The sequence below is a fragment of the Siniperca chuatsi genome, linkage group LG21, assembly GCF_020085105.1.
Source record: "Siniperca chuatsi isolate FFG_IHB_CAS linkage group LG21, ASM2008510v1, whole genome shotgun sequence".
NCBI lineage: Eukaryota > Metazoa > Chordata > Actinopteri > Centrarchiformes > Sinipercidae > Siniperca > Siniperca chuatsi.
The window spans coordinates 20,783,634-20,799,608 of NC_058062.1; the positions used below are offsets into that span (position 1 = coordinate 20,783,634).

General features: G+C 40.3%; 1 protein-coding gene across 1 annotated transcript in view; it reads right to left on the reverse strand.

Annotated features, from left to right (window-relative positions):
• LOC122869265 (carbonic anhydrase-related protein 10-like) overlaps window positions 1–15,975 on the reverse strand; it is a 98,408-nt gene that overhangs the window by 80,048 nt on the left and 2,385 nt on the right. The window contains exon 2 of the mRNA XM_044182083.1: window positions 13,662–13,736. Coding sequence (XP_044038018.1) covers window positions 13,662–13,736 — 75 coding nt within the window. The remainder of the gene's footprint in view (window positions 1–13,661; window positions 13,737–15,975) is intronic.

Sequence of the window (15,975 nt, forward strand, 5' to 3'; positions counted from 1 at the left end):
TCTGAGGTCTCTGAGTGTCAGAGCGTGATTCAGATTCTGCTCTCCTATGGGTGCCCCCAGTGGCCGGCTGGCTCGACGTTCCCTCAGCATCTGAAATTAGCAGTGGGACACTTTCTTTGAGATGGCACCTGAAGGGCCATCTTAAAAAGGAGTGATGAGACAGCTCTGTGACTGAAATGAGTCACACAAAAATCTGATACTGGACAATTTCAACTCTTTTTCTGCTTGCAAGAACTCAGACATCCTGAGGCACACATGTAGCTGACACAATAAAAACCCTGATGCCTGTGTTGGTGTCTATGCTGTTGCTGATCTGATTTTGTCGTGTTTTTCTTCTCCCAAGAGAACAAATTGAGAACAAATGCCAACTAGCAAGAGAACAAACAGCATGACATTACTTACATGAGTTTGTTCAACTTTAACACATTCATTTTTTAGCTAATAATTCAAAATAAGACGGTGTAGTCCCTCATTCGTCCAGGAGTGTTCTATCATAGAAAAGGTTTTAGTCGTAGTCATCTGGACACTGTTTTCAGAATCAAGACGTTTCGGCTCCCATCCGGAAGTCATTCTCAATTGTGAAGAAATGGGACGGGAATTGGAAATTTAAGCTACTCTGTGTTACATAAGCCCTGCCCTCAGGAAGGAATCTGCCTGAGTATCTGTTAATAATTGCTAATAATTCAAAGAATATATATCCTAGGGAGGTTTCTCGCCTGACCTGTTTGGTTCGTTTAGGCTGATGTAAAAGCTGTCAATCGAACTCTGCCGAGGATTAAACTAACGGACTGAGACCTGAAAATAAGGGTGTTTCCAAGGAGCACTCTGGTGTGATTTGTTAGTTGTGTGAAAGCAAAGCAGACCGACCACACGGCTGTAGATATGAGTAGATAGAATAGATTAGATAGTTATGTAATTATAACAGAAATTCAGAAGCTAAACTACTATCGCATCCATCTTATGGTTGTGAACGGTCAAGGAACTGAGAAGAATAAGCGATCTGCAAGCCTTACGCAGCATACGTATATATTAATGCAATATCATTCGGTCGGTAGTGGAAGAAGTATGCAGATACTCAGATTGTAAATACTCCATTTTATGTAAATGAAATATATTATAACATGATCAGATTGTTAATAATGATGTATCAATTATAAGTAAGCAGCATTTTACTGTTGAAGCTGGTCGAGGTGGAGCTTTAGATACAGTCAGGTTGTTCAGTCTAGTGGTTTCAAACCTAGGGGTCGGGCCCCTCCAAAGGGTCACAAGATAAATCTGAGGGGTCGTGAGATGATTAATGGGGTAGGGAAGCAGGGAAAAAGACTAAGTTCTGATACACAAATGTTTTCAGTTGTTGGATTTCTCTGTTTTTCCTGTCTCTTTTTATGAAAATTTTGGATCATTTGAGTTTTGTACTTAAGTACAGTACTTGAGTAAATGTACTTTGTTACACTCCAACGCTGCATTTGGTAACCAATATAACACTTTTGCGCATAAGCATGTGAGAGTGGAGATTTTCCCTGATCAGTCAGAGTGAAAAGGAGTGAAAACAGCTTGTGTCCTACTCCATGTGTACTAGATGCATCTTTTTCATCGAGTGACACCAGAGAAGATAAACACTAGGTTCAGTAAAGACCTGCATGACCTGCTGTCAGTCACCAGAATTTGATTTCCCCACGTGGGTCCATGTAGCGCTGTTGAGGCAGGATGATATCACCAAAACTGTTCAATCATCAATCATCTGTCAATCAATGAGTTTGTCAGTCTGTACAACTTCATGTTTACACCTTGCGTACATTTTGCTGATAATAGTTTTGGGGGGTATTTTTACAGAGCGGTATTGCTACTTTTACTTAACTAAAAAGCTATGAGTGCGCCTTCCACCACTGGTTTGTAATAAGTCAGTGTGAACAAAAACCAGACCAGAACCAAAAGGCAACAATGTGTTGTTGTTTTTTTTCTATTTAATCGGAATAAGATTTATTAGTCAGGTTTCCCTCCAATGTAATCTTTATAGAATTTTCTGAAAATTGGCAAAATAATGATCCATCCACTACTGTAGATAATTAAACCACTGTAGAAGAAGAGGATGGAACAAGCACCTGTCAAGTGGAAAACATTGCAAAAAACATGATGGAAATATATGCATTTATTTTGATTCATGTATTCATTTGAGGAAGGTTACAGTCTCCTCATTACTATTTTTCATCTCTTCAGTGGAGAGGAAGCTTCAGTGCCATTTAAATCTGAATAACGACAGTCGTTTAAATCAGTGGAAGTCTGTTTCCATTGCACTTTGTCACATTTTGTTTTTAATCAACCAACTTTTCCACCTCAGCCAAGAGTAAAACATTTTTTGCGATATTTTAATTTTTTTTTTTTTCACATTTTGGGCATTTCCACTCAGGTTCTTTTTCAGGTTTTATAATTGAAAATGCACATAAAAACAAGTGGATGGTAATGCACTTATTGACAGAAAGGAAAAATATAAAATATCACAAGACTTAATTTTTAAAAATATTCATCAAGTTGTCTGATTAAATTGAGTTTAAATAAATAACCTAAAACTATTTAACCTGTGACATTTAAGTTATTGAAATGAACAAAGGTCACAGGTTCAATCCTCATACCAACCTGCTCATTTACAGTGAGGAGTTGTTGATTACAGCTGTAGCTAAATGCCTAAAATGTCTCTAGAATGCACCCTAATAGCACTGCTGTCCTCTCTTTCTACATCTAGTTGTCAGCACTTTGTACCTGGTGAGCCCCTCATCTCATCTCCACTACATTAGAAACTAATGAATTCAATGGAATTTTTAACTACAGCAAACACATCGTCTCGGCGAGCATGTGTCCATCCATTACAGCAGCCTGCGGCAACCCGGCTAAATAAGAACAAATAGCAGCGATGCCATAATCACCGCCAGTATTAGCTTTAATGTCGTTACCGCAGTGAGTAATTGCAAAAAATGTAGCGGGCAGCCATCAGGCGTGGAGAATGTGGATGTCTAATGATATCAGGAGATTATTGAGAATGAGTATCATAACTTCATTCTCCTTTCTTTCTCTCTGCTTTCTTTTTCTCTCTCTGATGCTCCCTCTCTCTTATATCATACTCTCACTCTCTATCTCTTCTCTCTTTTTTCCTCGCACTCTCTCTGTCTAGCCTGTCTCATTGTCCCTTTATCCCTCCTTTAGTCCCATCTAAAATTGTTCATATCTCCTCTACTGCGTGGGAGGAAAGTCGTTTTCTCCTCCTTCTCCCGATCTAGCTACTTCTCTCCATTTCTTCCTCTTTCCTTCTCTCCTGTGGCCCTGTGAGTCTCTGCAAGGGTGTGTGTGTGTGTGTGTGTGTGTGTGTGTGTGTGTGTGTAAGTGTGTGTGTGAGTGAGAGACAGCAAGAGGCACTGAGTGAGAGATTTTAAGAAGAAAGAGTGGGAGAAAGAAAGACAGAAATAGGGAAACTGCAGGACAAAGACAAAGAGAAAAAGACATGGATAAGAGCAATGTGTGTGTGTGTGTGTGTGTGTGTGTGTGTGTGTGTGTGTGTGTGTGTGTGTGTGTGTGCGCGTGCGTGCTTGCACGTGTGTGTGAGAGAAAGAGGGAGCAAGAGAGCAAGGCAGAGGCTCCTCTGATCACTAACTTGGTGTCCTACTTATTCACTCTGCAGCACTCCCAAATAACAACCCTGAGCTGTGATATTATATACCCAAAACACACAGACACCGAAATAACCACTTACATTCTCATACACACACACAAACACACAGCAAAGAAGTTATACACACTTAAGAACAGCAGCAAGGATATTACATCCTGTACAGACACACGCCCCCATCATCACAATACACAAATAACACACACAACAATAATACCAAGAGGTGTGACATTAATATAAGTTGCTTTCTCTTTCACAAACACAGTCTGTTTTTGCGTCTTATTTTTTGCTTTCCTTTCTCTCACACGGGCTATCTGCCATCTCCCAGCATCCTCTCTAACAGGGACAGAGGGGAGACAGAGCAGATGCATTCAAATTCAACTTTTATTTCTTTCAGCTTTTAACACATAGCAATGCAAAGCACCCTAAAACAACAGCTGCACAAAGCGTCAGCCTCAACCCAAATTAGGTTCAACTTTTCACAACATGAAACAATGGTACAGAAATGAAATCTGTATCAAAACAGCTCCTGGACACTGTTTTGGGCTGATGTCTCCCTTGGAGAAGTGCAGGTGTCAGAGAAGTGGGTAGGACTTTTTGGCTTAGTAACCGCCTTGTTCAAATCCAGTCTAAAGGGATGCAAATGTTATGTGTCTTTTGGGTATTTTACATCATGGAAAGTCAACATTATATGTGGGATCCCGCAGGGGTCAATGTTGAGTCCATTGCTGTTTAGTGTGTAAATGTTACTTCTAGGCCACATTATATGGACACACAACCTATGTTATCGTAATTGACCATTTGACAAACTCTGCCCCTGATCAGCAATTGTCCAATCATAGCTTAGCAACCATAATAGGCACAGGCCCGTCAAGCTGTGGATTTCTGCATATGCTCAAGCGGTGTGCATGGTGCTATAATAAGAGCAATAGTCTGTATTTAAAGAGTTTGGAGGGCTGTGTCTTTTTTAAATCACCTTTCCAAAATCAAAAACAACAGAGCAAAAGAAAGGAAAGAATGGATAAAACTGTGTGTTTATCTGTTTAACATTTAGCTGCAAACATTAGCATGCGCAACTAACTACCTTTCATTATTTCCAAAAGGGAAGGGGCATGTCAATAGCTTACTACTTTATTTTATGAGGTTACATGTTACATTAGAAAAATACCTGCTCATGACTGGAACATCCAGTCTGTGTGAGCCCGAATGCTACTGTATCAGAGTTTAGAGTAACAATGGCAGCTGGTCTTTATTTGGTTTGGTGCAACTCCAGCCAAATTTGCGTTACATATCATTACATTTGCCAAACTAATCAGTTAGTCCTCATCCACAAATCCTTTTGTCTTATAATAGTGAAACATAATGTTTGAAAATACAAACAGTTAAGCATCAGTCTGAATACTGTGTTGCTTGTCCAAGTATTTCCTATAGTTAGCATCCAAACCATCCAAGGGTTATGTTAGAATAAGTAACATTTTAATTACATTTTTATTTATAATACTGTATTATAATACTAGGACTAGAACTAGCTCTACAGTGCAATAGATGAACAACACTTTAGCACCACACTTTTAGCACGAAATCATGTAACCATGAAAAACATATTTAAGACCCTTTTTTATGGGTTTCTTGCTTTAAAACAAGTTAGCCAGATATGGTGTTTTCAAACAATTCATGAAGCTAACATTAGTGTAAAAATCGACAGTCGTCGGCTAGGAATGTTTTTCTATACCCCCTTCTCCTCCTTATCTCCTCTTTTACCCACCCACCCTCCCCTTTCTCACTTCAAGGCCAGCGGTGGACACACACACAAAAGGAAACACACACAGCTAGAGCTAGTGTATAGATCTGTCAGGAGGAAAGGGCAGATCCCAGGAGCTCTCGCTTTTCTTCTTTCTTCTCCTCTTCATCACCAAACCCACTCCTCTTACTTTTTTCCTGCTTTCTCCTCCTCTTCTTCCTTTCTTTCATCTTTCCTTCCTCTTTTCACCCCCTCACTCTCATGGCCAGGGAGGCACAGAAACACATACAATGGCGATGTGAGAGAAACCACACGAACACGCTTGTCTTGCTTGTTCCCTGACGTGTTGCTATAACATAATCCAACTGTCCTCAAGATCTCACTGCACTTAATTTGCATTTGTTTCCATCTTGATTCTGACCAATTCAAACCACTATGTGGCAAGAAGAAGCCAATAAAAAGATGGTTCTGGAAAAGGTTCTAGCACTAAATTAATTTATCTGACATTTGCTTTAGAAAAGATCAATTATTATTTAAAGGGCCTCCATTTGATGTCACACGGCATGTGTGAAACAAAAATAGATTTATTTTTCTGTTCTACCTCGACATCCCTCTCAGAGGTTGGTACCTTCACAAAACCAACACACACTTTGCTACTTCTGACAACACTGGGCAGACAACTTGTGTGTTGGAGAAAACTCTGGATGAGAGAATGGCAGTTTGACAGTTTATTCAGTCTGCTGCACCGAGAAAGCCAAGAAACTCAAACTTTGAAGGGAATACAGAAGCCAATCTTGCCAGTTTGCAGCCAAAAAATGTCTAAAGCTTTGCAATGCAGTTTGCAGTGTTCAAAAAGTGCAAGGCCGTGGAACAAAACTGTGATTGTTTAAAGAAGTCACAGATAACCATAATATCCATATTATGAGTTAATTAAGTACAGCTGATGTTTAAGTTCAGAGGTGTTGTGTAATGAAGCTGTTTATTCAGGTTTAATTTTATTACACCTGGGCTCAGAACAGGGTTTTTGAATGTAACGTGTAATGTAGCGTGTTAGCAAGGTAACATTTGCTAATTAGAAGTAAACTCAAAGTACGAGGCTGATGGGAATGTGATTAGCTTTGCAGGTATTTGGTCATAAACCAAAGTATTTGACAAATCCAAATTTTAACCTGATGATGGCGCTAGAGGAAATGTTCAATTGTAATAACTTTAGATTAACAAAGTGATTACAATTCATCCAAGGGGACATAAATGTGTGTACCAAATGGCATGGCAATCCATCCAATATTTGTTGAGACATTCACCAAAACCCAAAAATGCTCATGGTGGCGCTGTGACCAAAGTCAGTAGGATTCATCCTCTAAGGACCATAAATGTATGGTACATGAAAATGTACAAAATTTCATGGTAATCCATCCAGTAGTTGTTGAGATGTCTGGATTTTAGTCTATATTATGAGTCATTATTATTTTCTGAGACTTTAGAAAGCTCGTCCAGAGCTACAGAAGAAATATTTTCAACTGTTTTCACAGACTGAGTAGTACTGACCATGACAAGTAAGCTGGTAATCATAAGTACAATTCCATGTCAATATAATATATAAACAATGAATCATATGACTGTTGTGTAATATGAAAAGGGTCGCTTGTAGTGACAAACCCACAGAGAATTATCACTTAACGCTGCAGTTCCACTCAGCTCTACAGAGTGTTTTAGCATCTTTCAGCACATTGTTTTGGTTTCATGGCCCACAACTCCACTCTCATCTATCTAATTCCCAGCAGTAACAGGCAGCTGTTTTCAGTGAAAAAGCTTAGATAAACCCACTGTACGCTACCAACCCAGCACCACACAGGAGACCGAAAAAGTTAGCAACAAGCTAGCAAAAAGAGTGAAGCATTTAGCAGCTAAAGAGCGAGACTCAGGGGCGTAGCACAATGTTCTGGACCCTGTACATAGGGATTCTCTATGGGCCCTCCTCGCATCCATGTTTGAGTGGTTGGAAGACTAGAAAGGCGCTATTTAAGTACAGTCCATTTACGGATATTCATTCTTGTATCTTTGTGGACCCTCCTCACATGACACACAGTTTCTGGTTATACCTAGAAAATGTTCTTGTTAAAATTGTTCTTACAATCCATTTTTTGCTCAATCAAGCATCAAGCTGCTGTCTATTGAGTGTGTTTGTTTGGTCTTTATGTCGCTCTCCCTTTGAAATTTGCTCATGGTACGCTGGAAGCAAGGACATGAGGATTTCTGTGACATTTTAGGTTAGTGTGACCAACAAAATCTAACCTTTGTCTGTTTTTCACATGTCCAGGTAAATGCTCACAGAGGAAGCACCCTCACCAGAGCCATCTCTGAGCACAGTGCACGAATTTCCTCTGAGGTTTTGAATGGGCCTCAAGTCGTGAGCAAATTCAAAATGAATGATAGCAACATCTCCAGGCCATTCAGGCTGGAAGGAAGAGTGAGCTGGAGGGAATAGAGCCAGAGAAGAGAAATGAGAGGGATAACAAAGAGAGAGAAGGATGGGTGACTGGGGACGAGATGAGAAAAAGATGCTGGAGGAAAAGAGAAAAAAAGAGAGGCGAGGCAAAGGAAAAATGGACCAGCCATGAACAGGAGGGAAAAAGAAGGAATGGAGGAGGAGGAAGAGAAGCTGAAAGGGCAGAAGAGATGAGAGAGAATAAGGCAAGGGAGAAGATAAAAGAGACAGAGAGACAACCAGACACACACATGATCAAATATACATAAGAGCTGTACAACTACAGAATGAACCTGACGCCCCTTACAGCCTGATGCAAAGAAAGATGGAGAGACGGGAGGAGAAATGACAGAGAGAGAGAAAGAAGAGTGGGTACCTACACAGGACAGACAAATAGTGAATGACATGAGTTGGCTATTAACTGAAAAATGAATAAAACTAGGACCAAAATAAGTAATATTGTTGGCCACTGACACTTGGTGATTTCAGCTGCTACAGACCTCCATCAAAGCTCCAAGTCCAACGTCTTATGTGTCATCAGTGCTGATTCATAGGAAGATTCTGCTACAGGTGTGACAACAATTTACCCCTTAGTAGGTTGCTTTAAATTGTTTGTTTGTTTTTTTTTCACAATGTGGGAGAATCGAGAAAATTGGAATACTTATTAATGCCAGGTGGAAATGCAAAGGCATCTGGATCGGATGTCATTATAAAGATAACATTATCCAGATACATATCACAAGTTATATTTGGGTTTTCTATCGTCAATGTTTGTCATTTAAACCAGTGAAAGTGGCAATCGGTGCTGGCTAAAAATGAGAAGCCTGCTGAATGTTTTGCACATTGCTAATAAAAAAGACAAAACATTCAATAAGAGATTTGCTAGCTTCCCAGTGCTTTTCTAGGGGACCTTCCGAGACTGTCTCCCACACAGTAGATGTGACAGTCCCGAACGGGGCTAATATACAGTATCCCCAGCTTTAAATGACTGAGTATCAAATTTGTTGTTTAATAATTTTCTGTCCAGTGATGTCAGGTGGGATTATGGGTTGGAAGGTTACAGGGTCAACCAGGTGGACCTGAACCCAACTAATCCTAAAGGTGTTCCTGTCTCAGTAGGTGCTTTTGGATGAACCCATGAAATGAAGTAGAGGACCAGAAATGCATGTTGCTATCTATGCCTGCCAAAGACTCTCTCTATTGTTCAATGGCATCTGTGGTGCATACTGTATCTTGTGTTATATTTAGTTTCATATTTTATGGTGCCAAGGTAATAGCTCACAGGCGAACCACAGTAGCATTGCCAGACTCCTTCCTCTCTGCCTCCTTTTATCTATCATTCTGAGCACCTTGGTGTTTACTGCAAAGTAGCATTGAAGTTGCATCATTTGTGCTCAGTCTCAATCCCCGCAAACTCTGTTGGGTCATAGCGCAGTACTCTCGCTCAAGAGGGAATAGTGATTTCTGCTTCTGCTCTGAGGCTGGCAGACACCCATCTCTCAATATTTTTCTTTTGAAAACACCCACAGCTTTGTCCCTCTTATCTAAGCCAATCACCTGTCTGCCTCATGTGGCTCCAAAGGTGATCATAGAAAATATAAGCACAAGATGACACCCATCAGTGACCTGAGTTTTGAATACCACCCTAGTTTTTCTTTTTTGCTGACTGTATTCCCACTTCATTTTCCAAAACAGCTTGAAGTAGACATTTCTCCTGTGCTGGCACAGCAGTAACACAAATCGAGGAGAAAGATGTAGTGCAAGAGTAGACTGAGGGGGAGAAAGCTGTAGTCAAAGTCAAGCTTCGCTCACTGATGTGATGAGCCTACTACTGTCAGTCTCAAATTTCCCAGAAGGCCTGTCACACCCTTCACAAACACACACACACACACACACACACACACACACACACACTTCTTCACCTGGAAATATTTCAGTCTCATTCTCAAACAGGAAACACGGCATTTAAATGAAAGTATAACTCCAAATTAGTTGATTTCAAAGTAATTATAAATAAATTCTTGGTCCCTTTCTATTCATGCAGATCAGTCGCAGCGTCTCGGCAGCATCATTACCTTGGCTGAAGTTAATTAATTGCATGTGACAATAGAAGTGAAGAGGTGCATGGAAGTGTCCCTCATCTACATCATCCCCAAACTCATTTACTAATACACAGTCTGATCACTGCCCCTTACGCCAACCCTATCACTAGAAAGACTGTTTGTACTGGACCATTCTGCAAAAGCATAGATCACGTTCAGTGACAACATTTTTAAAATACATTCTGTGCATGGCATATACAGTATGGTAAGGTAAGGGAAAGGTTGTGGTTATGGTTTTAATAAACATTAACTGGATTGTGAAGGGACATAAACTCTGGTCTGCTGCATGAGCGTCCCTGACCTCCACACCCTTACTTTCTGCTTCACACCGCTTCCTGCACTGGCACAGAGTGTTAGCACTGGGCATAAATCACTGAACACTCATCCCATATGAATTATATTTTTAGGGATACTGAGCTGCTGTTGCAGTTAAGGGTTATATAGAACCCCACCAACACAGGAAATAGTTATACAGTTATACAGTTATAATCTGTAGGATTATATTAAGCCCCAATATTGATACTATTTATGGTCTGCATTTTTTCAGCAATACCCATTCAATTTCTATTCAATGATACAAAAATAATTAGGAATCTATTGTAAGTCTTTTTACAGATTTTGCTTCAAATAACCAGTCTCCAATACCCATTTTGAGGATTAATAGGATTCACAGGCATGACAGATTTATTCTAAAACTAAAAGTCCAGTCAATCTAACTCAAAAAAGGGCCCTACCCAGGAGAAATTGCAATAGTAATGTTTCATAGTCTTTTATTGGTCCTAATATTCCTGCATCATATATTAAAAGTATACATTCATGGATTTAGTGGAACATGCATTTTTCAAGGTCAAAAGCAAAATTTCTGGGTAAAAATGGTATTAATATTGGAGGGTCTGTGTACACCTATCCAACATATTTGGATATTTGGATAAGTTTTTGGGGTCAATTTTTCCAATTAAACACTTTTTCAGAGGATATTCTAATGTCTTATACCTGTTTTGGGGGTACTACTACCCCAACACCCAATTTGTTGGCCAACTTTTTCACTTACAGTTTGTACCACACTGCTCCTATGAGTGTATCCGCATCCAAACTGGGTATAAATTGTCCAATGTATCACTGTAAACATAACTATGTAATTTCAGTAATATTAATAATACGCAATGAATGAACTTGTGCTTATTAATAGCGCGTTTTTTACATTGCAAAGGATTGTGACTCCCGCCCTTTGCCTCACAATGGTTTAATCCACTGCCACACAAGCCCTAATGCGTGCAACATCTGAAATCAACAATACCATGCAAGAACTGACTGTAAATTATGAAACTACTTAACAGCACAAGGACCTTTCTGCATCAAGACAGGCAAGAGACAATGCCGACACTATCAAAATTCTTAGCATTTTGATAGCAAAATCTGTTTGCTGGGTATGAACACCTTCGACACTTAATTAGTGGTGTGACAGTAGGGGATGTGCTTTCAAGAGGAAAGCACATGCAGTCACCATGGACTCCAAATCCACAGTCAAAGTGAACAATGAAGAAGTTGTCCATATCGATCCGCAGCTCTTGTTTCAGAGACTGGTGATTGCTGGGACACCGGCAGACAGGTTAGCTGAAGACTTCAAGTATAAACTCTGCCGGTATCCACCTGCCCTCCCTCTTCGAAATGAAAACAGTGCTTCTGCCAGTGAACAAGCTTCAAATTTCAAAAACAATATGCCTCATGATGATGTGCCAGAAAGAGACATCCTGTACATCTTAGATGGAGCCCTCCTCCACCGACTACCCTGGGAGAAAGGAAAGACATACAAGGTGTATGTCTACAAATTATGGGCAGTCAGTGGTGATCGTGTTTGATCTTGGTACAGCAGCCAGCTGTATCTATGCATCTATGAAGGATGGTGCCCATAAAAGGAGAAATACAAAGACTGGCCGGAAGGTTTCATTCACATCAACTATGTCACTGAGGTTGAAAAAGCAGGAATTTCTGTCAAACGAGGACAACAAACAACGTTATAAACCTTTTGGGGGACGGACTAAAACTTGCAGGGTTTGACGTTCACAATGTTCTTGGAGACACAGATATGGTCTTGTTGGAGATGACACCATTATAATTAATTTTATAAAGAGTACGGTCTAGACCTGCTCTATAGGAAGAGTGCAATGAGATAACTTCTGTTATGAATTGGCGCTATATAAATAAAATTGAATTGAATTGAATAGACACCGAGTTCCTCAGGTGACTGACAGCAAAACGGCTTTACACCCTTGCAACTTGTCACCAACATCTTTGTCTGCCATTGTGGTAGTTTAGGTGTATCACTTCCTGGTTTATTTTGTAGTAGTCTCCTTCCCTTGTGTGTCTTGTGTTTTTACTTCCTGTCTGTGTTTTCCCTCCAGTTTTGATTGTTGGTCCTCCCTTGATTGTTGGCACCTGTGTCTTGTTATCTCACCTCCCCTAGGGTATTTAGTCTTGGTCTTTTCTTTGTTCTGTGTCGGATCATCGTTGTACACATGGTGTTGTTCCTGCTGAGCCTTGTCGCAAAGTTGTGTTGGATTCTTTGTCCTCCCGTGAACCTTGTTTGGATTTTGGATTCTTGGCTTTTGGATTTTGTCTGCTCATTACCTGTCTGCTCACCTCTGCCTGTTCTTGCCTGCATTCCACCCAACAATAAACACGGTAATCATCCGGCTACTTCACCCTGAGACCGCTTCCTTGTCATCTGCTTTTGGGTCCACATACCTCCATATAGCACCTCGCCCCTACGACAGCCATGTTAAACAGCTTCAGAGTGTTCAGGTCCTGTTTGGATGGGAAACTCACTACCACCAGAGGAATGGAGCTGGAGGACTCAGGGACTCAAGACTCATTCCCATCCATTCCGACCAGGACCCTGCTCAATCCTTGTTGGAGCTTGTGTGCTGCAATTTCAAGTCAGGTTGCAGCACAAAATGCCGTCGTCAAGGACTTGATTCCTCCCTAGTCTGTTCAGAGTGCGCGAATATGTCGCCACAACATTTGGATGAGGACATGGAGTAAAGATTATATGTAAGCCTACAGTCAAGGCATGTCTCATTTAAGGTTTCAATCTGTGTGCATGTTACGGTTTACATGGAAAACATATTAAGACAAATTTGTATGTGCAGAAAATTCAGTGATAATAAATGGTTTTGATTGACTTTATTTGAATTCAAAAAAAGGTTGGGGTAAGGGTACTCCCAAATACATACATACATAATATACATACAGGTCATATCTGATGGTTGTATGTGAAAGAACAACCTAGAAACCCAATGTATAGACATACATTTTATGAAAAAGGCATGTTCAGAAGCAGAGATACGCACTTCTTCTGTGTGACGCTGTGACATGAAGGCCCCAAATTTTGACCCCTGAATTTACCTTGATCCACTGAGTATATAATGGTATACTTTTAATGTTATTTAGAGGTCCCCAGGGATCACATAAAACCTTGAATGATGACTATTGCAATTTGCCCTAGGTAAAACCACTATACTGGACTATAAGGTCAAAAAAGTTTTTGATATGACACTTCTATAATTGGGAAAACAACTCCAGTCCGCCACACCTTCCATAACATTTTCAAATATTTTACCATGTGTTGGTTATGACACCATGTTGTGTATGAGATGAGTGATGGTCTATTACCTGGAACAAAGCTTCCCTGGACAACGTCCTTATACGCCCACCAACTCTCATCAAGCTTGGATGTAATAGGCTGAGCTGCAGGGAGAATGAAAGAGAGAAAGAGGAAATTTTAGTAAATGAAATATGTTTTTTTTTTTACATATTCCTTTGGTTGTGTAAAGAAGTCTCTGACAATGAAGCTCCCATTGAACTGCAATTGCAAAGGAAGGGAATACAAAGAGAATGATAAAAGAAAAGAAAGAAGGATAAACAGAACAGACAATGACTAAACTCTTACCAAGTTCATTAATGGGGATTTTTAATTCCAAAAATTACAGCTGGTTTCTCACAAGGAGCATTGTAAAGAAGGGACGAGAGAAGATGAGGGAGAAGAGGTCAGTAATGTCACACTGGGAGCAAAACTGGAGCCATGATGTGACTACACTCATCACTGCAGGAGTCCTGTCCTCACAGTGAAGGGTTCACACAGCCTCCACCTCTGAACAAAACTAGCTTACCAATGGCTAATGTTAGAAAGTCAGCTAAGAGCACAACATGTAAATAAGACAACTTTGGCGTTACTGGGAGGCGTATTCCTCCTATTTTGATAGCGGCTAACCACCTCCAGCCCCTGCACCAAGCTAACACATCCCAAACCTGTCTGCCTGTTCACTGAACACACAGATTAAATTGGTATCAACCCTCCATCAAACTCTTTCAACGTACATATAGTATCATGTGAGTACTGTATTAAGATAGCCTTAAAATATGGGTTCAGATGTTTTCAAGTCTAACATCATGTACAGCATTTCTCTCACTTATACTTAATATTAACAAGTACAGTGAAGCTCGCTAACTGTACTTTACTTGAAACTTGAAAGTCAGTCCAAAGAGGCTAAGGAAGCAGGAACCAGGTCACAGACTGGCAGCAGGCAGGTTTACAGAACAGGGAATTCAGGATTGGCTGGCCGACAATGGCAGCACAGCAACATTGAGACGGTGAGTCAGGGGGGAAATGAATATATACTGAAATGAGGAAACATGGGGCAGGTGTGCAGGGAAGGGCAGGGTCAGCTGACTGTGAAAAGGCAAGGAAACCCATGTGGTGGACAGGTGGGGAATAACAAGGTCTGAAAAGTTCCAAGAAAATGCAGGGGCAGGAGAACAGAGAGGTTGTGAAACTGAAAGGGGAAGAGAGGGAGCCAGGGCATGTGTCACCAGGACAGTGTCATCCACATACAGAAAATGACCAGTTTGCCATAAATGAATGGAGGCATTTTTGTGTTTCCAATATTCATAAGCAAAAACATTAAAATTTTGGCTCCATACATCTCATTTCTAACCATCCTATCTTTACATGGTATCCCCATTTTCAGCCATGCCTCCAGCGGATGCAAAAGGCTCAGATGGGAAGTCCAACTTCAACCAAAAACTGTTGTTAGCATTAATGTTAACGTTAAGAAACAAGCGTTTCTATTCATGTAAATATGCCACTGAAACATTCAAATGCTGTTGGATCGTTTGTGTGGTTGGGAAGGGTCAGTTGAAACAATGAAATCCCCATTTTAGCTGTCAAAGGGGTATTCATAAACCTATACAAGCAGAAACTAAGCATTCCAGTGTTGTTTTACTTATATATATACAGTATATACACTATATTATGCTGTAAGTTAAACAGCTAATTTAGTCACTTGCCTTTAAAAAAAATGTTCTGTTGATTCTTTTTTTTTTTTCATAAAACTGAATAAACTTGTAATGAAGCTTTCAAAGTAGGTCAAAATGGAGATTTGTTCATGTGGGATGCATGGAGTGAGTCCCTATGGTGGGTTTGCACTGGTGCACACAACTGCCTGTGGTACACATGACTTCACACTTTCACGTGTCCTGTGTGTTTCTGGCCTCAGGCTGCCACTGATTTTGCTGTAGCTCCGTTGCAATCCAACCCTGCAGGCTGCAACCAGTCTCTCTTAGCAGCAGCAGCGCCACACTGTAAACATATTCTGGTACTTGTAAAATTCTTGCATTGAAAATGTTACTTAAGTAAAAGTATGTCAGTATAATCAGGAAAATGTACTTAAAATATTAAAAGTAAAAGTACTCAATGCACAAAAATGGCCCCTGTGACCGTTATACAATTATAGATTATATCACTAGATTATTACTACTGAAGCTAGGCTGATATCCAGCTCTATTAATACATCAATGCTCTGAAGGGAGCTTTGTCCAGAGTGGGAAAATAACCCTGATGATGTCATCACGGTTCAGTGATGAAATCACGATAGCTCAGCCTCTGCTGCTTCGTTTTCTTTTTGTAATCTCACAAGTGCCTAAACTT